Source organism: Ictalurus punctatus, chromosome 2 (assembly GCF_001660625.3).
Source record: "Ictalurus punctatus breed USDA103 chromosome 2, Coco_2.0, whole genome shotgun sequence".
Classification (NCBI taxonomy): Eukaryota; Metazoa; Chordata; class Actinopteri; order Siluriformes; family Ictaluridae; genus Ictalurus; species Ictalurus punctatus.
Genome location: NC_030417.2, coordinates 39,242,036 through 39,268,292, shown reverse-complemented (window position 1 = coordinate 39,268,292; position 26,257 = coordinate 39,242,036). Strand labels below are relative to the sequence as shown.

Below are 26,257 nucleotides of genomic sequence, written 5' to 3'. Positions count from 1 at the left end.
TGAATGCAGTCAGGTGCATGTGGTGCTCTGTGACCTTACGTGACCTTTTGTCCTGAAATTCACCCGATCTTCCACTTTGTGGTGGAAGATCTGAAGACCTTGAGACATAAAATGACCTTCAAAAGTTGTACACGATACTTTTAGCAGCAATCACTTCACTCTGTTCTCGAGACCTGAGTGATGATGGTGGACTGGATGTCTTGCAGGACTGGATGTCTGGACTGGCCTGATGGAGGAGGAGGAGTGGGAGGAGGGGGAGGAGGAGGAGGAGGAGGATGAAGAGGAGGAGGAGGATGAAGAGGTGGACATGATGGTCAGGTTCTTGGTACCCAATGGCGTTATAGAAGGCAGGGCTTTAATGGAGGGAAGGCACAGGAGTCTGAGGTATATTTAAAGAGCACACAGACACCACGACTGACCATTAGTGCTGTTCCTCAAGTTAGTCTGATCACCTGTCTGTCTGTCTGTCTGTCTGTCGGTCTGTCTGGCTGGCTTTTGGCTGCCATGTTGGCTCAGGCGCTCTTGAAGACATCGCTGCTGCTGTGGCTGGTGCAGCACACCTTACAAGGAGGTAAGATGCGATGTAGGAGGAACTCGTCCTGCTCAGGTAGAGACGGAACAGAGGTGTGTGAGGTTTAATAAATCCCAGAGGAAAAAACTCTGAACTGCAAAAGTCACAACGTCGTTTTAGTTTGTTTTTAGTAAATGGCCTTTTTCTTACAATAAAAAAAATCAGGATAATGACGCAGGTATAACTGGTATAATTTAAGCGTAATGTAAAACAAATTCAATGAGGATTTCATTTAAAAAAAATACTTCAGATTCGTTTCTTTAACGAAAAAAAGGAACTTATGAGGAAAAATAATGAAAAATGATTAGAAATAATTCATATATTTTAGTTTGTTCCTAGTGAGGTTGTACAAGCGGAATAAAGCAGCAGGGAAATACGTGTGTTCAGACGTTCCGTTCAAATAAATTGTCAGTTATTATTATTTTTAAGTTAGCGTTTTTATCACACTGATACATGATAAAAAAAGGAAAATATTATTCATTTATGTAAATTGTGCACTTGAATTATTCATAAATTACAGATTAGATGTTGGAAAATAATTCCCCAAATAATTTTGAATAATGTTTTGAATAATTACGTATAATAGTTGTAGGTTTTGCAGGTAATGACGCAGTGCTGCTCAGGGTTTATTTGAGAGTAAATGAAACCAGACTGAAGACATGCACAGGCTTTGGGAAGTGAAGATGACTTTAATATCAAATAACTTTACTCATTAAACACTAAATCTAAATCTCCACTCATGCTGAGCGTAGTTTTATTTTCAGAACGTGAACAAAATGGATGTATAGCTGCATCACTTACCAAGCTTTAAGAACCTCTGAGGTTAGTGCGGAGAGAGAAGAAGGTCTGAGGAGAAAAGGGGAGTTACTGGGACACGAGGTCGAACTTTTTCAGTGGGGGAATAAACGGTTCCTCAAGGGTTCCTCAAGGGTTCTTTTAGCTGGAACTCTTTCTGAGAGGGAAACACACTGCTGCAGGGTTCTACACAGAAGCTTTAAGGATTATAAATGGTCTTTTATTGATTTTTTTTAAATATGAAATGTTTTACATAATGCGTTTTATACAATATATTTAATTCAATTCAATTTTATCTGTATAGCGCTTTTTACAATAGACATCGTCTCAAAGCAGCTTTACAGAAATATCAACACGGTGTACAGATATTAAAGCCGGTGGTGACGGTGGTGGGGAAAAACTCCCTGAGATGTTAAGAGGAGGAAACCTTGAGAGGAACCCGACTCAGAAGGAACCCGTCCTCATCTGGGGAACAACAGATAGTGTGAAAAAGTTCATTATGGATTTATATGAAGTCTGTATGGCGTTAGGAGCAGCCGTAGTCCCAGCAGTCTGGAATTAGAGAAGATTTGAGCTCCATCCAGAGGCAGAGAGGATCTGGATCTCTAGTATCTCCATAAATTCGTGTGGGTCGGCAGAAGGAGAGAGGGAGAGAAGAGATTATTAGGACTGTGCTTAGCGAAACAAAGTCTAGTCAGGGTAGGCTTGAGTAAACAAATACGTTTTCAGTCTAGACTTAAACACTGAGACTGTGTCTGAGTCCCGTCGTCTGTGGTATAAAATAATCGTTCTTAAATGAAACTAATAAATAAAATGGAGGCGAAAGACGTAGCGAATAAAAGGAGGAACGTATTCTCGGGAAAGGATAAAAACACTACATTCTATTTACAAATGTTTTATATTTTATATAGCGTATGATGTTTTGTGAAAAGTTAAAGTAAAAAAAAAAAAATTAACAAAACCCAAAAAACAGACAATGCCAAGAAACCTGATTCGTAATACAAATACAGATTTACCGGTTATTAATAATGATAATAATAATAATAATAATAATAATAATAATAATAATATTAATAATGTGCACTCGAGTTGAAATCTAACAGCACTGTGAAATTTTCCTCCTCAGTAAATACTCGACACAGCGATTTAGGATTTATTCTGTGATGATGAACAGATTGTTGTGGATTAAAACAGATTTGTTTTTTGTCACTAAATTTATTTATTTACTGAAGAAAACTAATCTAGCAAGCAAAAGCTAACCCAAACAGTAAACACTTAAAGCTAAGCTATCGTATGAACTCTCATCTAGCAAGTAAAGTCTTTCCTAGTCAGTTAAAACCAATCTAGTGACCAAAAACTAGCGTAGCAAGTGGCTAATTCCCTAGGCTAATCTGTCAAATGATAGCTTTAACACAGCGAGCTAAAACTACCCTAGTGTACGAACGCTAATCTAACGTATGTACATTAACGACTGAAGCTAACAATTAATAGGCGGAGTCAATCACAGCATGCTCATTAGAATGTTAGGCCACACCTATTAGTCTCGAATCAGAATTATTAGTGAGTTTAGCTGGAATTTCAGCGCTTTATGACGTTTATATAGTTTTTTATTTATTTAAATGTCTTTAATGATTAATGTATTAATGAATTGTGATATCTTTGATGAGATAAAGTCTTCAAACAGTTCTGTGTCAGATTTTGTTTGATACCTGCAAAAACCAAACCAAGCAAAAACGACCTTTGGAAGCGGTTAACTCGTAAACACGTCTCGGTGACTCGGACACTTTCCAACTGACGCAACTGCTCCGTCTTTCATGTCCTGCGGCGATGTGGCTCAAAATGTGACGACCAGCCGTGAGAGCCGACTCTCACGTCATACACCATCCATCCGTTTGTCTGAGCGTCCGTGCGCATCAACGGCAGCCTGTCTCCCGGCGTGTGCTGACCCGGCACGCAGCCCGGCCCCGTAAACTGACCGCCAAAACTCACGCCTTCATCCCAAAGACGAGAGAGACACGTGATGCTCGGAGCCGAGGAGAAAATAAACACGTGCACTCGTGCACCGTTTCCATTACGTGTGGACATCTAGACTTCAGAGTCTACAGACGTGTCTGCCCTGTCACTGTCTTGCATCTCAATCCCTAGAACACGTCTGTCACATCCACGCTTTTTCTCTTACAGCTTGCACTTGTTTAATAAATGAACTGATGAACTAATTTAACTGTTTTAACCAGGAGTCGGACGTCAAGCTGGAGTGCTGGGGAGACTGGCCCCAGGACGAGGTAAGTCTTTAGGTCACGTGTAAAGACCAGCGTGTCTACTGAGAAAGCTTCACTTATCAGATCTCTTGAATTAAGTATAATTATCCTAGCACTGATCTCATGAGTTATTATTCCAAACATGATCTCGGTGGTTATTCTCAGTAGCCCGAAATTATCTTAATACTTACTCTAGTAATTATTCGGGTAGACTAGTAATTAACTCAGTAATTGTGTAAGTAATTATTCCAGTAATGATCTCAGTAGTTATCTCGGTAATTATCTCAGTAATTATCTCGGTAATTATCTCAGTAGTTATCTCAGTAATTATCTCGGTAATTATCTCAGTAGTTATCTCGGTAATTATCTCAGTAATTATCTCAGTAATTATCTCAGTAGTTATCTCAGTAGTTATCTCGGTAATTATCTCGGTAATTATCTCGGTAATCTCAGTAATTATCTCAGTAATTATCTCGGTAATTATCTCAGTAGTTATCTCGGTAATTATCTCAGTAATTATCTCAGTAGTTATCTCGGTAGTTATTCCAGTAATTATCTCAGTAGTTATCTCAGTAATTATCTCAGTAATTATCTCAGTAATTATCTCAGTAGTTATCTCAGTAATTATTTCAGTAATTATCTCAGTAATTATCTCAGTAATTATCTCAGTAGTTATCTCAGTAATTATTGCAGTAATTATCTCAGTAGTTATCTCAGTAATTATCTCAGTAATTATCTCAGTAATTATCTCAGTAGTTATCTCAGTAATTATTGCAGTAATTATCTCAGTAGTTATCTCAGTAATTATCTCAGTAATTATCTCAGTAATTATCTCAGTAGTTATCTCGGTAATTATCTCAGTAATCATCTCAGTAGTTATCTCGGTAATTATCTCAGTAATTATCTCAGTAGTTATCTCAGTAATTATTCCAGTAATTATCTCAGTAGTTATCTCAGTAATTATTGCAGTAATTATCTCAGTAGTTATCTCAGTAGCCCAGCAGTTCTCAGTAGCGCTCTTAGTTGTTGTCTCAGTACTTACTCCAGTAATGATCTCAGTAGCCCAGTAATTGTCCAGTAATTATCTATAGTTAGAGTGCTGTGAAAAAGTATTTGCCCCACCCTGATTTCTTCCATTTTTGTGCGTATCTCATACTAAATAGTTTTAGCTCGTCAAGTGAAATACAACATAAAACAAAGGTGACCTGAGTAAACACACAATACTGTTTTATTTTTATTTTTATTGATGCAAAAAGAAGTCATCCAACACCTATCATTGGTGTGAAAAGCTAATTGCCCCCTTAAATTGAATATCTGGTTGTGCCACCTTTAGCAGCAATAACTGGAGATCAATCTTTTTCTTACTTCTAAGACGAGGATTTACTCCGATGCTTTGGATTGTTGTCTTGCTTCATAATCCAGTTGCGCTTGAGTTTCAAATTACGGACTGAAGACCGGACATTCTCCTTTAGGATTTTCTGGTAGAGAGCAGAATTCATGTTTCCCTCAATTACTGCAAGTTGCCCAGACCTTGAAGCAGTAAAGCATCCCCACACCATCACACTGCCTCCACCATGCTTGACCGTAGGTGTGATGTTCTTTTTGTGGAATTCGGTGTTTGGTTTACGCCAGATGTGACGGGACACCCGTCTCAGACAGTTCCACTTTCCACTCATCAGTCCACAGAACATTCTCCCAAAAGGTTTGAGGATCATCAAGGTGTGTTTTGGTGAAATTCAGACGAGTCTTAATGTTGTTCTGGGTCAGCAGTGGTTTTCACCTCACCACTCTTCCATGGAGCCGTGTTCCCCCAGTGTCTTTCTGATAGTGGAGTCATGAACAGTGACCTTTATTGATGCAGGAGAGGCCTGTAGGCCTATTCACGCTGCTGAGAAAGTTCTATGTAAGTGTAGATGTGATTGATCAGGGTTTGCAGTAATCAGATCTGGTTGTGTCTCGTCCAGCTGACCCCCATTATCAATGCCGTGTCAAAGATGTGGGGAATTAGTAACTACGGGGGCAAATACATTTTCACGCAGGCCCAGTTGGTATTAGAGAACTTTTTTTGCTACAGTAAATAACCATTTAAAAATGGTATTTTTTGTTTACCCAGTTTGCGTTTGTTTTTATCTGAGATTTAGTTAAATTTAAACAGTTTAGTATGAGATGTACACAAAAATCAGGATAGGGACAAATACTTTTTCACTGCATTGTGTTCTAGTAATTATTCCAGCACTTACTCTAGTAATTATTATTATCTTTATATTATACAAACAGATCAGTAATTATTTCATTAGATATATCAGTACTCATTACTGACCTTAGTAGTTCTCAGTTGTTCAGTAATTTATCTCAGTAGTTACCCCAGTAATTTATCCCAGTAATTTATCCCAGTAATTTATCTCAGTAGTTACCCCAGTAATTTATCCCAGTAATTTATCTCAGTAGTTACCCCAGTAATTTATCCCAGTAATTTATCTCAGTAGTTACCCCAGTAATTTATCTCAGTAGTTACCCCAGTAATTTACCCCAGTAATTTATCTCAGTAGTTACCCCAGTAATTTATCTCAGTAGTTACCCCAGTAATTTACCCCAGTAATTTATCTCAGTAGTTACCCCAGTAATTTATCTCAGTAGTTACCCCAGTAATTTACCCCAGTAATTTATCTCAGTAGTTACCCCAGTAATTTATCTCAGTAGTTACCCCAGTAATTTATCTCAGTAATTTATCTCAGTAGTTACCCCAGTAATTTATCTCAGTAGTTACCCCAGTAATTTATCCCAGTAATTTATCTCAGTAGTTACCCCAGTAATTATCTCCTCAATATTTTATTCTCATATGTAATGATTATCTCAGCAGTAATTTCAGTATGTTTTTGTACTAATTCCTGTAATTATCCCAGTAGCCTAGTAAATAATTGGGATCATTTCTGAGATAATTATTATAACAGTAGTTATTCCATTAATTATCTCTTGGAAGATACCCAAGAAGTCCCAGTGTATTATTATTATTATTATTATTATTATTATTATTATTATTATTATTATTATTAATAGCAGCCAGGATTTCTCAGATAGTTATCTCAGAGATAATTAACAGAACAAGTACTGATATAATCATAGAGGTAATGATATTAGAGGGATAAGTCTCTGTACTCCTAGCAAAACATATGGAATAATTATAGAGATATTTTTGGGATGACCGGTTAGATAACTACCAGGATAATTACTGGAAGTTCTCAGTAGTGCACATTATTCTAATATATATAGTACCACCACAATGCTCAGCGATTATGGCCAGTAATGATATTTCCCCCCCTTTTTTGTCTCGTTGTACCTTTTCTTGTCTTCATCAACCTCATGTGTTACTCCTCAGGTGCAGGTCTCGGTGTTCCTGGTACTGCTGGAAAGCCTGGAGGTGTGTGTGATGATCTTATTCTCTGTACTGTATTTATTATGTAAATAATTTCTCTTCATTAATTTCCTGTTTATTACCTCTTCGTTTTTTCTCCCTCTAGGAGCTGGTGTTCTCGGGAGCCGTGGCTATGCAGGAGGAAATCCCGGAGGTAAGGGTTTCGTGTTCTTAAAGACGGCTAATTTGTGAAGCTATACTCATTAAATTTCTCTCTGAAATGTTCTCCATGTTCTCCGTTTTACACAGCTGGGCGTTATCTCGGAGGTGAGTTGACGTCGTTAAACCCGGTATGGTGGTGGTGGTGGAGATGGTGGTGACGATGGAGGTGGTGGTGGTGGAGATGGTGGTGGTGGTGGTGGAGATGGAGGTGATGATGGAGGTGGTGGAGATGGTGGTGGAGATGGTGGTAATGGTGGTGGAGATGGTGGTGGAGATAGTGGTGGAGATGGTGGTGGTGATGGTGGTGGAGATGGTGGTGGAGATAGTGGTGGAGATGGTGGTGGTGATGGTGGTGGAGATGGTGGTGGAGATAGTGGTGGAGATGGTGGTGGTGATGGTGGTGGAGATGGTGGTGGAGGTCGAAGTGGAATGCGTTTATAAAGAATGATGTGTTTGTGTTTGTTTTCCTCAGGATTGGGATACGCGCCCAGAGGAGGACTGAAACAAGGATACGGAGCTGCTCTGGGAGGATACGGTAATAAAAATAAAACTACATCAGACGCTGTATGCGTACTAATATCTAGTGTCGTACGTTTCATATCCTGTATGCATTCAAACTTAAAAAAAACGCATCTTTTTGGTTGTGCTGTTTCTAGGTGCTAATCTTGGCGCAGGACTGGCACTCGGGAACGGCCTGGGAGGGCGAGGTGAGAGAACACCTGGGGTTTTTGTTTTGTTGTTGTTTTTTTTTGGCCAGTTTTAGGCTTTCAGGCAAAATTGATAAATTTCCTGTCTGATTTTTGTTCCAGGATACACCAATGGATACAGATATCAGCCAGGTGAGTGCGTCGTCTCTTTATGTAAACGCACATTTGCTAAACATCATCCTGTTTCCGAGATTCTCAACTGATGTAATAATCTAAAAAACAAACAAACCCCGAACTCACATTGTGACACGACTGATGTATTACACTGTTCCTGCGTACACCCCAAAGTGGATTATTTCCACTTTCCACTTTTAACATTAGGATTTAAACGATTTTTCTATTTATTAAAAACCGAAATGTCATTTTTGACTGTCAATTTTTAGTTACATTTAATATTGTCGGATATCTGCAGAACAAGTTCCTGCTGTCATTTACGTTACAGCAGCTATAGACACTCGTTCCCTCACCAGCCCTCTCTCTATTGTCTCTCTCTATTCCCTCTCTCTATTCCCTCTCTTTATTCCCTCTCTTTATTCCCTCTCTTTATTCCCTCTCTCTATTCCCTCTCTCTATTCCCTCTCTCTATTCCCTCTCTCTATTCCCTCTCTTTATTCCCTCTCTTTATTCCCTCTCTCTATTCCCTCTCTTTATTCCCTCTCTCTATTCCCTCTCTTTATTCTCTCACTTTATTCTCTCTCTTGAAAATCGCAGCTTGTTACAAAACTTAAAGCTACAGCTTTACCTCTGACGCTGGAGCTTTGACGCTCAACGCATCTTCTGACCAATCAGAATCCAGAATTCGAAAGTGATCTGGGATAGCGTTGTGGATGCACGCTTATTTATTTACTTTACACTCACGTTCGATGTACTCGTGTTTTTTTTTTTTTTTTAGGTTATGGTGCTGGAGGTTATCCTGGTGCTGTATATGGTGAGTGAATAACTTTATTACTTTATTATCGCCGCATGGACAGCAGTAACAGGAGGACGTCAAACTCATGGGTCAGCTACGCGTACGGTAGCGGCGAACGGACCGAATAAAAGCTCCTTATTACTTCGAGCTCACTTTGCTTGTGTTTATCGCGTTTATCGCACTGATCGCGCTCATTGATGACGTAAGCGGAACGTAGTAGCTTTAGTTATCTGTAGGTCTGTCGCTAGAGGATCTTCATCGTATAATCTGACAGTTTTGGAATTCAGCCTGGATTTTTGGGATCTCGGAGGGTGTGAAGAGTAATGAAGTGCCTTGATGCATGCAGTGTTGACACAATTTCCATTGAAACAGGAAGTCAATGTGGGACATATTACGTGGCTCCTCCCCCTTCTAAAATAGCCGATAGCGTTTAGCTTACCTCAAAACCCAGGCTAAGCCGTACTCGACTGTTATTACCGTGGGAAAAATGTCTGTTGCAAAGCCGTGAGCTGGCAGAAATACTTCCTTCTTCAAAGTGAATGAACTGAAGCCGTTTCCTTCTTAGCCAGATTACCGTAATCGGTTAGAAGCACGCGCATTGGAATAGCCAAGGACAAATTTACGACCAGTGCTTGCTGATACGATCTCTCTCGCTGGACGACGGCACCTTCGGCAGGGCGATTTTTATAATATCGGCGGCGGGACCTTTCAGATTTTAGAGAGCGTTCTTTGGACAGAAAATCTGATGAGAAGCTGACGTGCAGAACGATGTCATCGGAACTGCTGAGTACCCGTGCTAGAGAGAGATTGTCCATTGTGAATCTTCTAAACGTGAAATTTGTCGTTGTTTTGGAATTTTGATTTCATGGCGATTTTAAAGGCCGGCGTTCATAATAAATTTGTTCGCGTCTTGATCACTTCCTGTGAGCGTATACATCTCGGTACAAACCTTACAGAGTCACCGTGAAGGACAAAAAAAAAGGTCTTTATTTAAAACTGGGAAATATGTTCTTTCTCTGTCCGGTGCTCACTGTTTGATGATTGCAGTTCTTCAGAAATGGGGTTTGTAGGTAACAGTACCTGTGTGTGCCACTGGTAGGCGCTGCAGGAGGAGGCACACCTGCAAGAAGCGGCACTAAAGGCTACAAACCGGGTAAACAAAAAAGAAGTAAAAAAAAGCCTGGGCATCCGTTTGTCTCTGGTCTTTTTTTCTGTAATGTTTGTCTATAAAGAATCCTAACAACACCTCGCTTTTACTGCATGCATCACAAATCACATCACCTTGGTTTAAAACCATGCCGACACTCGCTTTTGTCTGCAGGTGTGTGTGTGTTTGTGTGTGTCTGGGGGGGGGATGTGTGTGTCTGTTTTGAATCGCACTCACATTTGTATTTTTTTGTTCACGCACAAGCCTTTGATCCTCCTCTGAACCCCAAGCACCAGGATTTCCAACGTTCTCCATGAAACAGATAAAAATTTTTTAAAAAACATAAAAGGCCCTGGTACAGATGTTTCCCACCAGGTCACAGTGGTGTTCGTTGGAGAACGTTGGATCGGTGTGTCTTTGTCTTTGTTCTCTTAAGCCACGTCACTTCAGCATTTAATCCAAACGGCAGTGATTGTTTATTTATTTATTTATTTATTTATTTATTTATTTATTCTCTCTACAGGAGTGCATGGCAGCATCCTTTGCGTGTCTTCCGAGTGTGTTTCCGTGCTTGCGCTTTCAGAAGCAGCGTGAAAAAAAAAACCCCCTCAAAAAACACGAGACTGAGTTGTTTGTAAATATCGTAATGTAAAACAGAAGCATTGTATGACGTGTTTGTGATATTCAGGATACGGTGGAGGACAAGTGTCACCTCCTGGACCAGGGTTTAAAAGCAACGGTAACTCTACACTCGCACGCCTTTTACCTCATTTCTCTCGTTTACGACTTCCTCTTGCGTACTTGGTGTCTAGGGTGTCACCTGCATGCTTTTAGAAAGTCACGTTGTGAAAAGCTTTATTTATAAACCGCCTTTCTTACATTTAAAGTGCAGCTCGAGAGAGAGAACGAAACAAAAGATCAAAAATAGAACAGTTTATTTTATAAACTGAGTAATAGCAGGGGCGGAAGAAAGTAAAAATGTATCGTTTGAATTGAATCGAAATGAAAAGGAAATAAATTTCATGTGCTGCAAATGAAATAAAAGGTATTTATTTGTTTTAGTTATTTTATTAATGATCAAAATGATTAAAAAATTTGTGTAAAAGTAATCAAAGCTGCTTAAATGCTGCCTGAATTGCAGCCTGGATTTGATCAGTAAAGAGTTCTAGAGCTTTGTGGCGTGAAATAAAATAAATTAATAAACAAACAAAAAATTAAATGAGTAAATATAAACAAAAAAAGCTGCTTCACATCTTTAAGTTTAATAAATTGAATATGGAGAAAGCTGAAGCACGAGATACGCTGTAGTGTGAAGAGTTTTATAAATTAGTATTAAAAGTTTGAGTAAATTCTGACGGCTGTGTGTTCAGATCTTCTGTGCATTGCGAACAGGTTGTAGTTTGCTGTAGTTTGATGTAGTTTGCTGTAGTTTGTTGTAGTTGTAGGCCATGCTGAGAGCGAGAAAACAACAAACTGTTCTCAAGTCATTTGGTTAAAATGGTGTTGTGGTGTTTAGGATTGGGGCCAGGAGTGAGCAGGCCCAACGGACAGGCCACAAAGCCGTCTAAAGCTGGTAAAGTTCTCTCTCATCCTTCACATAAGCATAATCATGAAATATGTTTAGATTTCCATCTTGTATTTGTGCAAAATGAAAGACACCAACAAACTCCTTACTACTATAAACGTTCCATACTGTGGATGTATTCTATCTCCACGTTATTCTTCTCTCTCCACGTCGTCTTGGTTTGAGGACCAAACTTTTCATGAACCTCTCGGTTCTTGGAGCGTTTTGGTGATGCCAGTTCTGATATTAGCCATTCGAGGACCTTGTGGGCCTGGGACTGTTCCAGTCTCAACAGGATCTTGTTCTGCTTTTGTTCCACCCTGCTTGGTTTCCATTTTCTCTCAGTCTTCACAAGTGAAGGAACATCAGAGTTCCACATCAGATCTCCAAAGAAAGAACCACTGATTCTAAATGTCTTGGTGATGCTGAACTTTCACTGACCATTTATGAGTCAGGATTTGGAGAGTTTTCGGTCCGTTTGTCCTTGTGGTTAAAAAAAAGAAGCAGCTTGATGCAATTGTGATTAAACCCTGAAATGAGAACAGTCTCAACACCGAGCTGCTGGAGATCTTCATCTCATCAGTTTCTTTCTAGTAACATCACAAAGCTCGAACAAATTAAGGTTCAAAGCTTTTATGTTGCTCAAGATTGTGGACCGTAATGATTTGTGGATCTCCAAAGGAAGAAGCATTTGTTCAGAGTGGTGGTGGATCAGGAGTCTATCCCAGTAACGCTGGGTGTGAGGCAGGAATACACAGGCTATTTAGAGTTGTGGAGTTAATCCCTCTACTGGTATGTTTGTGGGAACCTGGAGAACACGGAGGAAACCTGCATGGACTGTAACCCAAGTTCAGGGTTGAACCAGGGGCCCTGGAGCTGTGAGGCTTCAGGAATAAGCACTGATGCTGAACATGTTGGTGAGAAGTTCTTGTATGGATTCATGAAGCAACATCTCACCTAGAACCCTAAAGCATTATTTGGTTTGTCTCTCCAAGAGAACCGTTAAAGGTTCATACAACGGAGGTTTTCTCTATCAGAGATGATACTAAGTAGAACATTCAGAAACAAAGAACATTCAATGATCCAAAGAACACGTGAGGACCTCAAGATTGTTGGCATTCAAGATTTGTGGACCTCTAACGGAAGACCTACTGATACTGACAGTCTTGGTGAGACGGTCGCAAGCCAAACTGTTAGGACCAAAGGCTTGGATGGGAACATCTACAATTTCCAACCTAGAACCTAAAGCATGCATGTTTCCCTCTCCGAAAAGTTTCCAAATAGACTCTTAGGAAATGAAGAACGCTTAAAGGCCCAATGAACCCTTGAGGAACTTTTCTTTTTGAAGAGTGTTGGATGGAGCAGCTCTTCAATTGATACTAAATTTGGATCGATTGGTTAGACTAGTCTAGAAAGGAGACGAGTCTCCAACATCCTGTGAAAGGTTTTGATGTAACTCTGCCCTCTTGCGGAATAACAATGGCGTTTAAGGTGTCCATTCTGCGTCATCAATAATATAAGATGTCAGAAGTCCTGGCTCTAAGATGTCCTACAAATTTATTCTCCTGGTTCTTTTGTAGTTTGGACTGGTCTTGTGGTTTTATGGATTCCATCAGCGGTCACCAGGTGGCATTGTGACCATTGAGGAGGTGTGCTTGTGGGATCTGGTGCTCGTCTACGTTTCATGTAATCAATCGATGATCCATGTGCTCCTGCTCACTTCTCTCAGTTAAAATTTCATTTGGATGAAGGATGGAAATATTTCACTTTTGTAAACGTTGTGTTTTCTGTTTCTCTTACGTTTTTGTTGCATCTTGTTCTTCATTCTTCTGCAATAGCAGCCTTCTCTGTGTGAAAAAGTGTCTGTACATTTTGACTCCCAATATAAACCATTTCTTATGGGTGTGTGTGTGTGTGTGTGTGTGTGTGTGTGTGTGTGTAGGTAATGGGTATGGAGGAGGATTGCCCATTGTACAGAGACAGAAAGGCAATGGTAAACGGTTTCCATCTCCTGTTTTCATTTATAAACTCTGGGCGATATATCGCTGGGCGATATATCGATATAATTTGGATATCATGATTAATGATTACGCGATACAGGTTTCTGAAATATCGTTGGTACAGTGATGTATTTTTTTTTAAGGTTTTTAATCATTACAAATTAAACGATACTTAATGGATGCCAGTGATTAAAAAACCCCCTCAGTTTAACATTTAATACATCGTGTATCATAGAGAAGTCCTCAAGTATCGTGATTATGATATTTTTGTCATGTCGCCCAGCCCTACTCCGAGCTTCGATCTTAAGACGCTCTGTGCATGCTCTATTTGCATCTTTTATAATGATAAAGACAAAGCGTACGTAAAACGTAGAGCATGAATCCATTTCACTCTCACGCGAGAAGCCGTACACACGTGTGCCCAATGAGTCAAAGCTCAAGTACGACTGCTTCCGAGAATTATTCGTGGGTTTAGAGACGCTGCAGTGATTCGCAGTCGTTGTTCGCTACCTCACCTGAAGTTTCGGAAACACTACGACACAATCTTCTGCGTTCGTAAACACGGAAGTGAGTGCGCAGTTCAGAATTTTAAAATGTGGTAAAAGACGTGAAATTCTCAGTTATTTCAACCCCTGGCTGCGACATGACTCAACACTGCATGAGCGTCCAATCTACACCTAATAAACCTACATTAAATATATGTCTGATGTCAGAGGTCATAAAGTAAACACTTTAATCTGTGCTGTAAATGCTACGATGTGCTTGTTACAGCTTTACAGAGGTCCTGCCCATTCCTGTGCAAGTGTAGAACGTTATATAATGTAGACGTGATGATGTGATGATGTGATGATGTGTTGTAGACGTGACTTGTTGTGTTAAATGTAACTGTTGTTGTGGTCTTCAGGAATTCGTCCAACCCCAGGAGTACCAAACGGACACGGTGCTCTGAGTAACGGTAACGCTCTGCTCTCTGCGCGTGATGGCGTTTGGTCAGTGTTTACTCGGCTGTGGTCCCGTGTGATTGGAGAGTCGCACAGTTTGGTGATTTTCCTGTTCACGTGACTGACTCGAGGAGGGAAATCACCAAACCTCAACATTCAAACACAGGAAAGAAAGAAAGAAAGAAAGGAGGGGAAAAGAAAAGCGTAATATGAGCAAAGCAGTAAGGAAGGGGAAGAAGGTGTGGGATGGACAGAAAGAGAGACACGAAAAAGCAAAATGGAAAAAGACAGGAAGAAAAAAATGAACAAATATATATAGTGAGGGAAAGGAAAGGGAGAGAAGAAGGAAGGACAAGAGAGAGAAAGAAAAATAAATTCAGGAAGACAGGGAGAAAAACAATGGCAAGAAATAAAAAAACAAACAAACAACAAAAGTGAAAGAAGAAAGGGAGAGAGATTAAGATTCAAAGTTCAAAAGAAAGAGAAGGATAAAAAAGTGAGAGGAGGTGAATGTGAGGAAAGCAGAGAGAAAAAAATACATTTGAAAAACAGCCGTGTGTGTGTGCGCGAGTGTGTGTGTGAGTGTGTGCGCGAGTGTGTGTGTGAGTGTGTGTGCGAGTGTGTGTGCGAGTGTGTGAGCATGTGCGTGCGTGCGTGCGTGTGTATGTGTTTGTGTGTGTGTGTTTGTGTGTGTGTATATATATTCATACAAACCCTAAACAGATTTCATAATTCTCCCTGAAAAGCAATTTTCACAATTAAAATGAATTAAATATTAACTTCATAATTATTCACAATTAGCATATTTCCCTGTAGGTTACCGTCGAGGACCAGTAATATCCAAAGGAGGTAAAAATCATCTTGTTTCTTCGGTGGACATAAAGGACTTTATTCGCAATATAAGTGAGATTTTTGTGGAGTATTAAAGCCATTCCTAAGAGGGAAAATGAAAAAAAGAAGGGTTGTTATTTCTAATTAAAAAGGAGAAAAGGGGGGATTTGTTTTGCATGTGTGAATAGATATAACGGAGAGTGTAAGTGTCCAGAGATCCTGAGTTAGATGAGGAATCTGGTGTCAGTTTATTGTTATTAAATGTGATTGTGTGGTTATAAGACCCGTGTGGTGGTGTGTGTCAGGGCTTGGTTCTGGAGCGGGAGCAGGACGTAATGGGAATGGAGTTAAAGGAAATGGTAAACCCGCATGCCCGTGCTCTCCACGTCGCTGTTTTATATTGTCATTTATTTTAGTTTTGTTGTTGATGTATGTTGGCAGTGTGCAGTCCGAGCGATCGCGCTGTACTTCACCATTAACTAATAATCTGGTGTGTAGGTTACGGCCCACGGCCCGTCTCTAACGGAGCGTCTAATGGATTTAATGGAGTGCCTAATGGAGTGTCTAATGGAGGTTTAAGTAATGGTAATGCATCTCATTTCATTCCGATAAATAATTCTAATGGATCATCAGTTTTGAGCGACCAAGCTGACGAGAGAGAGAGAGAGAGAGAGAGAGAGAGAGAGAGAGAGAGAGAGAGATGATAAAAGTCCCCTGGCCGTGTCATCACTTCATCATCCTTACACTTATAAAGATGGTGGTAAAGAAAGGATGCCCGCTCATTGCTGAAATGCAGATTACAGGAAGGAAGGAAGGAAGGAAAAAGTGGAGAAGGAAAGAAAATGTGAGGAAGGAAGTGAAGGAACGGAAAGAAATGAAGAGAAGAGAGGAATAATGAAACAAAAGGAAGGAAGACAGTGAAAGAAGGGGCGAGGGGAGCGGAAGAAGAAAGTAAGAGAAAGAGAGGAAGACAGCGGGGGAAGGGAGAAAATGGAAGATGGAAGGAAGAGAGAGAAGAGAAGGAAACCGGTATGAGCAGAAAGGAAGATGGAGGTGAAGGAAAAGGAAGAAGGAAAGAAGTGAGTGTTTTTGTTTTCAGTACGGTTTTGAACTGATTCTTCTCTGTATGGTGTAGGAGGAGCTGCGTCCCGCGGAAACGGTGCCAAAACGACTAAACCCGGAGGTAAAACCTCCCCTGTAAAGTGTGATGAGCTGTCGGGGAGAACGCATGGCAACCCAGGGGTTTTGACATCCTAAATCTCACACAGCAATCAGGAAACCCCAACCTGATCTGTGTTAATGATAGAGGATTTAGAGCTGTAAAAACCCACCTACACCTGCAACTACACCTGCAACTACACCTGCAACTACACCTGCACTGGCACGGAGACGTGCACCTTACATCATCCTCTTCATTTACACCTGCACCTGGAAGTACACTTACACATAGTGCACCTGCACCTACACCTGCATGTACACCTACACCTGCACCTGGAAGTACACTTACACCTGCACCTACACCTACATGTACACCTACAACTGCACCTGCACCTACACCTGCACCTGGAAGTACACTTCCACATAGTACATATACACCTGCACCTGCACCTGCACCTGGAAGTACACTTACACATAGTACATATCCACCTGCACCTGCACCTGCACCTGGAAGTACACTTACACCTGCACCTACACCTACATGTACACCTACAACTGCACCTGCACCTACACCTGCACCTGGAAGTACACTTCCACATAGTACATATGCACCTGCACCTGCACCTGCACCTGGAAGTACACTTCCACATAGTACATATACACCTGCACCTGCACCTGCACCTGGAAGTACACTTACACATAGTACATATCCACCTGCACCTGCACCTGCATGTACAACTGTGAATACACCAACACTCAAACATGCACCTGAAACTACACCTGCTCCTGTGGATCCACCGCTTCACGGTCACACGTGTGCATACAGCATGTCCTACACCTACCTGTAGCATGTTCATGTGAAGTGTAGATCATTTTGCCCCACAGGATGGTCCAAGAGAGGTATATGGAATTGTTTCGTATGTAGGTGGATAAAATTCTCTGGACCATCCTCCGTGGTAACATCATCTCCACCACACCATGCTGTTTTGCTCCACAGGCTCCCGACTGATCGCTCACGGCAACAAACAAGGCACGGTTTTCTCCTATTCATTTCGTAACGTTAATGTGTCTTACACGCTGTGTTACTGTGTGTGACAGGGTACGGCCCCGGCGTGTATCCCGGAGCAGGCCTGACCAACGGCTACGGAGCGGGTATGTACCTGTTCAGATTAAAAGTCTTGTCGTGTGGTGAAGTTCTGTGAGGAGACGTTTCTTTTAGCATGTATGGGAGGAGTCTTCAGTGTCGGCGCTTTGTAACAGGAACGTTTGTACAAACACCCACCAATCATCTTTGTGCATGCGTTGATCAATCTTCATATAGCCAATTCATTTTAATGTAAATAATAAAAGAACCTGATCTCATCTCATAAACGTGAGCAGAAATTCAAACGTGATGCGGTTGGATTGTAAACGTTCTTGATTCAGATTTTGACACAGTGCCTCATGTTTTCACTTAAGCGTCATCATTTCCTGTACACTTTTCTGTCATGTCCCCACCCCCTTCGTTTTCTGTAATAAACACTTATGTTGTGGATCAGGTCTTGGCCCAGGTGTGTACCCACAAACAGGTCGAGTGGGCAAACAGACAGGTAAAGCCATTTCCTTTTCTGCTTCTTTTTAAAGTTTGTTTATATGTTTTTTTTTTTTTTATCCTCCTGTTCTTTACACCCGCATATTAGACTTTTTTTTCCCCCCAACGCTTGGGGAAATCAAAAATATTTCTCCACCACTCACCTTTTTACGCTGAAAGAAACTCTGTTACAAAAAAAAAAAAACGTCTAAATCCAAACTCCGAGACTTTCATCAGACAGTAAGGCTGCGTCCCAAAGCACACAGTACTGGTCCACCGTAAAGGTGCGTTCACACACACAGCGGCTCGCAGCGACAAAGCGACCGCAAAACGTTCATTTTGAACATAGCTGGCAACTTCTGGCGACGGCGAATAGATGTGGGCGTGTCCAGCGATGGGACAAAGTTGAGAAAAGTTTAACTTTATGCAAATATGGTGGCGACTTGGTGCAGCGACTACCAACAGGAGTGAAGACTGTAGAGCGCATGTGATCCGTAGCCACTCGTGATCACTAGCAGAAGCAGCGCCATTGAGGCAGTAGCCAATTAGCTTAGCTTGGGATCTTAGCGCGTTTAAAGCAAAAAAAAAAAAACACACTCACTTTTTGTTGCAATCGAGAAAAATCCCAGTGTAGCTCCTGTCTTGGGTGAAGTGTCCGGCTTGTTGCTGCTTCGGTGTCCGGGAACGAGCTCTACCGAGCTGGACACTTCACCCAGGAGACACAGAGGCCATGCCCGAAGAGCTGTGGTTGGTGACTTGCAGCGATGAATCACTGTGTGCGTGAACGCACCCCAAGTGGTACTCTACTTCATACTATGACAAATATGCGTCATGTTGCATAGTGCTTCATAATGTCTGTTTAAAAGATATCTACTCGCGTATAGTATCTGTGTCACAAGTTCAAACGCGATGCAGTAAGATAAACTTTATTTATTATATACCCTTAATATATATTATACCCAGTATAACGCTCAGTTATGCTTCATGAATGTTTAACACCTACATTTGAGACGTGAACTGTGTATGTTATGATACACAGTTATTATAACGTATCATAGCAGATGTATGAACATGTGATCTGACGTCATGAAGTGATATGCATGTAACTATAACTACTTAAGAGCACTCATACAGACTTATGTCCTTATAGTCATAATCAGTGTCACTGGTGCAATATATAAACTGCTTATGAGCCTCAATAAGCTCTGTAAGCCTGTTGATTAAATCCTGTAGTGGCCTGGTATAACGCTCTAAACGTTTAACCCCTTTAAGCCAAATGTGCATGTTTATAATGCATTATAACATGCCGTAAAACACACTAGACTAGCGCAGACGTATCATTACACATCATGACCCGTCATACTATGTATGCACATGTTCGTAAACAAAGTGTTACGCATATAACGATAACTTCTTACTACACACTCTTTATAAGAGGTGTTAGTGGTGCAGTTTGTAAATATTATAAGCCAAAAGCATGTCTGTCTACAAACTGCTCGTGAGCCTCAACATGCTGACACGACACTTTTTGTGTGAACCAGCCGAATAAAACCACATGTCTTCGTTTCGGCTGCTCCCTCAGACCACGGGTTTTTTTTTTCTAAAGTGGTGTTAAAGCAGAAATTAGTCACAGTTTCCATTAGAGGTTCATAAAGAAAGAGTCACGTCCTCTGCACGTCTTCGCAACCCCTTGTGTGATCAGTAAACGCTGACCGAAGGGACGAAAAGTACACACGGTGCTAACAAACACACGCAGAGTTCCACAGAATTATTATGCAGTGATGCACATGGAGAGAAAGGTCAGAACACACAGAAAGGTCATGCGTTATAGTAGGTAATGAATGCATTCATAAGTCATTATAAATGTGCAGTATAAGGTTTTTTTTTTTTTGGTAAGCTCTAGAACATGTCATGTACACAGGATTCGTGTAAAATATTATTGTGGTTTTCTTACTGCACTTCATAAAACCTGTTTTTAAAACCAAAGACACTTCATTGATGCCTGCAGAAACCTCACATAATGCCCTATAATGCTTTATAAACATGAAGAGTTGAGTACAGTTTGAGAACCCAAAGGTATTTTGTTCTAATGTATTATAACTTGGTGTACAGGTAGCATATCAGCATCTGTTCTAAATGTTTAGTGTTTTTACGAACATAGATTATACAGCGTTATGTCACCTGACACGCAACAGTTATTACATAAAAAAAAAAAGTTATATACAATTAAGGTCTCGAAGTGTGATTAGTTTTAAACGTTATGCATTATAAAGCCTTATAACAGCTCTTTAATGGCTTTAGGTGACAAAATCTCAATGAATGAGACGTTGTAAGATTTACTGAAGTGAAAGAAACTCACGAAACTGCGCTATGAACTGATTATAATGCGTTATGTCACCTGGCAATACAAAGTCATTTAAGCGTGCTGTATAAGGTGTTCTGCATGTAACTCTAACGACTTATGAACAATTATACACCCTTACGCTGAACATCATAACGTATTACTATATATGTGCTATACGAATATGATTGTTATGAATGCACAGGAAGTATTACAGACTTACACGGAATCGAAAAGATGCTTTAGCTGCCTGGTGAACATGTACAGCCTACATTATGAATTGTAATGTAACTAAGCCACGCCCCCTTTTCCCCCACCCCACCCCCTCCTCTCCCCAGGCTATGCATATGGCGTTAACGGATATGGCGATGGCTATGGAGCTGGTGAGTCTGATCATGGCTTTATAACGCTCTCTCCTGCCATGTTACTAACAGCGCTGTAATGACATGTCGGGAAAAACCTACGCCACCTCGAGTCATAAATTCTTACAGCATTTCTTCCCAAAAGCCTTTACAGCTATCATGAAATGCTTATGTATGTGTCAGAAAGCCTAATGGACTCCGCCCTTTGGTAAAAACGTTCCCTCATCATACCATAAAGACATTTGCAGTGGAAGCAAAGTTTTCAGGATCAGTTCAGGGGCTCCGTAAGTACAGAGAAATAAAACGTAAAACCAGGGCGGTGTGGAATAATACAACTTCTAAGAACAACAGAAGTGTTTTGACTTTATACAGTGTGTTTAAAAAAAAGAAAAAGAAAAAAGAATCAATTAAAAAATTGTGTAAAGTGCATGTGGGTTGTTGTGGTGTGTGTGTGTGTGTGTGTGTGTGTGTGTGTGTGTGTGTGTGTGTGTGTGTGTGCGCGTGTGTGTTTTGGAGGTCCAGGTTATGGAGGTCCAGGACTGGGACTGAACACTGCTTTGGTTGCTGGATTTGGACCTGGACTTGGTGCTGGACTAACCTCTGAGGCCAAGGCTGCGAAATACGGTACGGTAAGAAGTATAGAGAGTGCAGCTGGGGCTGAGCGATATGATTAAAATATTATATCATGATCTCTGAAGGCAGTCTATTATTCGATATTATACCATCATGTCGCACTGCCCTGTGCCACTCGTCGTGATTTCCCAAATTCTGACAGGCTGATATAAAATCCACAAACCTTTACAAACTATCTGGCAATAATCTATCATAACTGAGGAATAAGTCACGATGGGGCTGGAAAATAATCAGCGGTGAGAGGTGTGATGTGACGCGCAGTGCGAAACGATAACCTGTTAGAACAAGCACATTCATTATAAATAAACCTGTGTTTTGTGGCTGAACTGCTGTCACAGCCCTCTGTGTGTGTGTGTGTGTGTGTGTGTGTGTGTGTGTGTGTGTGTGTGTGTGTGTGTGTGTGTGTGGGTGGGATGGAGGACGTGGGAGACAGAAGAACTTTGATGGCGCTTCAGGGCTCACTTTATTTCTTCAAGCGCTTTTCACAACTTAAAAGAAAATGAAAATAAAACACAGTCTCAATATTTCATAGCTTTTGCCTCATTTGAGTTCAAATTCAATTTTAAAGTTCACGCTCAATGTTTGCGCTTGTGTGTGTGTGTGTGTGTGTGTGTGTGTGTGTGTGTGTGTCTCTCTCTCTCTCCCTGGTTCATGGCATTCACTGAAAGGACAAATTAAGCACACATAAGTACTAATACTCTGGCAGTAATAACACACAGGTGAGAATCATCACACGTTACCTGCCGTCCTCTCTGTTCCTCCGTCCTCTACCTGCCTCTCGACCACGCCCCCGCTGCTATAGACCTATATAAGTTCCATGGTTGATCCTCTTTTTCATCTGTAGGTGGCGCTGGTCCGGGTGCGGTGATCGGCACTGCTGCAGGTCAGCCCGTGGTTTCTGCTGGTCTCGGCACTGCCGGCAAATCAGGAGGTTATGGTGGAGCTTCTTACGTGGGACAGCCAGGTGGCCTTGGAGCTGACGCTAGCCTCGGTAAGCCCACACGGTTATGGTAGAGGTGTTTAGGGGTGTGTGTGTGTGTGTGTGTGTGTGTGTGTGTGTGTGTGTGTGTGTGTGTGTGTGTGTGTGTGTCAGCATACCTAAACGATTGTTACGCCTGTGTACGCTCATCCGATTCAAGCGATGATGTAAAACCTCTCAGTGCGGAGATTTGCCTGAGGATTTGACTCTGTGCTGCAGCCCTGGAGCTCACATGGGAATGAAAAGTAATATATATATATATCATAGCGACATAACAGGAAGAAGGTGTAAAAACAAACACTGCTCAAGTCCTCATGGATCTCCAACACATCCATAAATTTATCCTGCACACCTCTAAACACACCTGAACCACACGATTAGATCTTCGCTGCCCCGGACTTCCTCTCTCGGGTGTGATTAGAGCTGGAGCGGAATATAAATAAAACACACGAGGTGGAGATTTCCGAGACTGGATCAGTTACATCTAATACAGACGAGTTGTACTGAAGCTCCTCTTCCTTCTCTTCCTCTTCCTTTCCTCTCTCTCTCTCTCTCTCAATCTCACTCTCTCTCTCTCTCTCTCCATCTCCCTCTCTCTCTCTCTCTGTCTCCATCTCCCTCTCTCTCTGTCTCTCTCTCTCTCTCTCTCTGTCTCTCTCTCTCTCTCTCCATCTCCCTCTCTCTCTGTCTCTCTCTCTCTCCATCTCCCTCTCTCTCTGTCTCTCTCTCTCTTTCCTCTCCCTCTCTCTCTGTCTCTCTCTCTCTCTGTCTCTCTCTCTCTCTCTCTCTCTCTCTCTTTTTCTATTGTAGGTACTGGTGGAATCCTGGAACCTGTGACTGGTAAATTTTCGAAATCTAAACAGTTTCAGCCTCGATCTGTGAGAAAGCAAGTTCAGAGACTAATCATATAAAGCATGCGCTCATAATGACATCATTTCCTGTGCAATGGGCTAGCAAAATGAGAGCTTCTGACTCAAATTGATTGTGTGGGAGGGGCTTATTCCCTCTTAATGTAGACTCATTCTTTCTGTATGTAATGTAATTTTTAAATGATATATGAACAGATTATAGCATGATTATTTACAGCAGACTCATAATTGTGTGTGTGTGTGTGTGTGTGTGTGTGTGTGTGTGTGTGTGTGTGTGTGTGTGTTTTTGTACAGACGGAGGAGCCGGTCAGCTTCCCTATAACGGCGCACCGGTGATTCCTGCCGGACTGGATGGTCAGTCAGAGAGAACGGAGGACGTTAAATAATCTAAAATCTTATTGAATGTAGATGTAATGATGAGGACTGAGACGTTGATGGTGTGTGTGTGTGTGTGTGTGTGTGTGTGTGTGTGATCAGGTGATAATGGCTACCCGTATGGAACGCAGCAGCTCAGTCTAGGAGGTAAGCTGGCGTACAGTAAGTGTGTGTGTACAATATCTCTAAACGTTACTCCCCGTCACGTACACACACGTCAGACCGGATAACGGCCGTGTCTCAAAATGTCCACATTTCAACAATAATGCAGGCGTCAACGTTAACGACGGCCCGATGTAAGTCACCTTTTAAATAAAAATATAGTATTAATGACTTTTTTTTTTTAATCCCTGAAAAGACCAACAACGTTCATGAAGCTCCTCGATGCCCTGATAACGAGCAGATTAAAACATTCATTTATTTACAGTATATTATTATTATTATTATTTTCCCACTTTTCAGGGTTTAACTTACACTTTAGATCATCTTTTCAGACGTCTGAATGAAGTTAAGATAAATTCCAGACGCAAGTCATAAAGAATTAATTAATGAATGAATTAATTATTTTTATTTTACTTCTTTAATCCATACTCTTCAAATAACTGTGTGCTTCAATCATTTTTTGTTGTTGTTTTATATATATTAACGATTTTGTTTTAAAAAGTGAAACTTCATACAACTTTTATGAACACAAATAATAAAATACAATGCAATTATGTTTTATTTATTTATTACTAATAATATTTTAATGTAATGCCATTAATAATAATAATAATAATGTTAATAATAACAATAATAGTATCTATTTTAATGTAATGCCATTAATAATAATAATGTTAATAATAACAATAATAGTATCTATTTTAATGTAATGCCATTAATAATAATAATGTTAATAATAACAATAATAGTATCTATTTTAATGTAATACCATTAATACTACTACTACTACTAATAATAATAATAATAACAACAACAATAATATCTATTTTAATGTAACAACTTTAATAATAACAATAATAACTACTACTACTACTAATAATAATATTACTACTACTAATAATAACAATAATATATATTTTAATGCAGGTTATGGAGCAGGCCTTGGAGCTGGAGGTCAAGGGTCATACAGAGGTGAGGGTCACAACCTCTTTAGTCACACTAACGTCTCTTGGTCTCTCATAATCGCGTCTAATCGATGCTTTAAGCTTGATTTTGGATGTGTTTATCAACATTTCCTTATTATTGCTGTAGGAAAAGACGGCAGCAAGTACGGCGCAGCTGGTTACTACGGTAACGGCGTCAAAGGTGAGAAAGAAGGAGGGATTTGATTTCCTTCTTTCCTTACTGTATAATAACTGATTAGTGTTTTTCTGTATCCCGCCGTGTGTTAATTGTACAGTGCGCTTCATGTTTGCGTGCCTCACGTGGGATGTTTTTCTCTCACCCTTGCTGCAGGCTGATTTCCGGGCCTCTGAGGTGTGACCCAGTGTGACGTGTTTTTGTTTTGTTTTGTTTGGTTTTCTCCTTCATCCCTCTTCCTGTTCTTCACTGAAGTGTGTGCACGTCTGTGACCTGAATGTCGTCGTGTGTTAGCGCCGATCCGGAGCTTTTCGTTGTTGTCTCCTGCTGTCTCTGTGTGTCCATGCAGTGATTGTGATGTGTGCGCTGTCGTGTTGTTTTGTTTTTTTGGGGCTGAAGTTTTTGTCTCACGCCCTTTCCTTGTCTCTGTATCTAACTAAAACCTCTTGAGCACTACTTTTTGGTTGTTTTTTTGAATTCTTAGCAACACTAAAAGCATCTCCTCACTCACAATTCTCATGAGTCGGTCTGTTGTCTTACACGAATATTACTCAAGGGCTGAAATTAAACCACACCTAAACCAACACCATCGGTTTTTCTGTCTGATTAGGCTTTTTCTTATCAGAATATCATGCCATCTAACCAGACAGAGGAGAAGAACAATCTTTCAGACCTCATCCGTTCACAGGAAGCAGCAGAATTTCCTGTCTCTCTCGGCACGCTGCTTCAGCAGCAGATCAAAGACAATAAGTGCGTACGATAAGACAGTCGTGCTTCTCTATTCAAATAAAACAAAACAAGAATTAAGAAATAGGATAAATCTCGTCAATAGCAGCTCCTAAAGAACTTCATGTTCACTCGTAATTTGAGTAAAAAAGCAGGTTTTTGAATGTTGTGTATTGGGATTTGTGAGTTATGAGGAGGTTCGGGGGAGGTTTCTAACTATTTTAATTAAAGTTAAACCTGTCGAAACAATGTGAAGACAAAATCTGGAAAATTCAGTAAATGTACTAAATGTACACTAAGCACAAAAATCTGTTTCTCCTCCTCCGTCAGAAAGAGGCCCGTACATTGCTCTCTAAACACCCCTCAAACGGAACGTACCATTCCTTCCTTATTGAAAGTTCCTCGAGTTTGACACCTTTATTACATGTTTACCCGGTGTGATGAGTCTGGATCAGTCTCATCATTTAGATGCGATTAGTCCTGGGTCTGAAACAGATGTGGAGGTCGTTATTCGCGCCAGTTAAATGGCACTCATTAAAACAAAGGGGTTTTGATAATTAAGGCTGCTTTCACACTTGATTTCAGAAAATAAAATCCTGGATAGTATTGATTTTAAAAAAGAAACCCCGTAACAGCACCCTTTG

The 26,257-nt window shown here is 40.7% G+C and overlaps 1 protein-coding gene across 6 annotated transcripts; it reads left to right on the top strand.

The window, feature by feature from the left end:
- The first annotated feature begins 297 nt into the window (after positions 1–297).
- LOC108280749 (uncharacterized) lies at positions 298–25,343 on the top strand. Of its 6 annotated transcripts, none has more exons than XM_017496128.3 (29): positions 302–571; positions 3,601–3,648; positions 7,001–7,042; positions 7,143–7,190; positions 7,286–7,303; positions 7,671–7,733; positions 7,855–7,905; positions 8,008–8,037; positions 8,798–8,833; positions 9,915–9,968; positions 10,651–10,701; positions 11,479–11,535; positions 13,469–13,519; positions 14,431–14,481; positions 15,284–15,316; positions 15,604–15,657; positions 15,797–15,883; positions 16,434–16,481; positions 17,555–17,608; positions 17,995–18,045; positions 20,706–20,750; positions 21,252–21,353; positions 22,207–22,353; positions 23,152–23,181; positions 23,505–23,564; positions 23,688–23,732; positions 24,675–24,719; positions 24,840–24,893; positions 25,044–25,343. In XM_017496128.3, exons 1-29 carry the CDS (start codon positions 505–507, stop codon positions 25,046–25,048), a joined length of 1,527 nt encoding a protein of 508 aa, XP_017351617.1. In that variant the 5' UTR covers positions 302–504; the 3' UTR covers positions 25,049–25,343. The 6 variants fall into 6 exon arrangements, with proteins under 6 accessions (XP_017351626.1, XP_017351617.1, XP_017351609.1 ...); XM_017496120.3 differs by having other exon boundaries at positions 21,246–21,353; XM_017496137.3 differs by lacking the exon at positions 23,152–23,181 and having other exon boundaries at positions 298–571; positions 21,246–21,353.
- Positions 25,344–26,257: the final 914 nt, after the last annotated feature.

Excerpts from the sequence above, each read along its gene's own strand:
- LOC108280749 (XM_017496120.3), top strand. The coding sequence starts at position 505 with ATGTTGGCTCAGGCGCTCTTGAAGACATCGCTGCTGCTGTGGCTGGTG. Across the intron at positions 22,354-23,151 it reads TGGAGCTGACGCTAGCCTCG|GTACTGGTGGAATCCTGGAA; the intron begins GTAAGCCCACAC and ends TTTCTATTGTAG. Across the intron at positions 24,720-24,839 it reads AGGTCAAGGGTCATACAGAG|GAAAAGACGGCAGCAAGTAC; the intron begins GTGAGGGTCACA and ends TTATTGCTGTAG.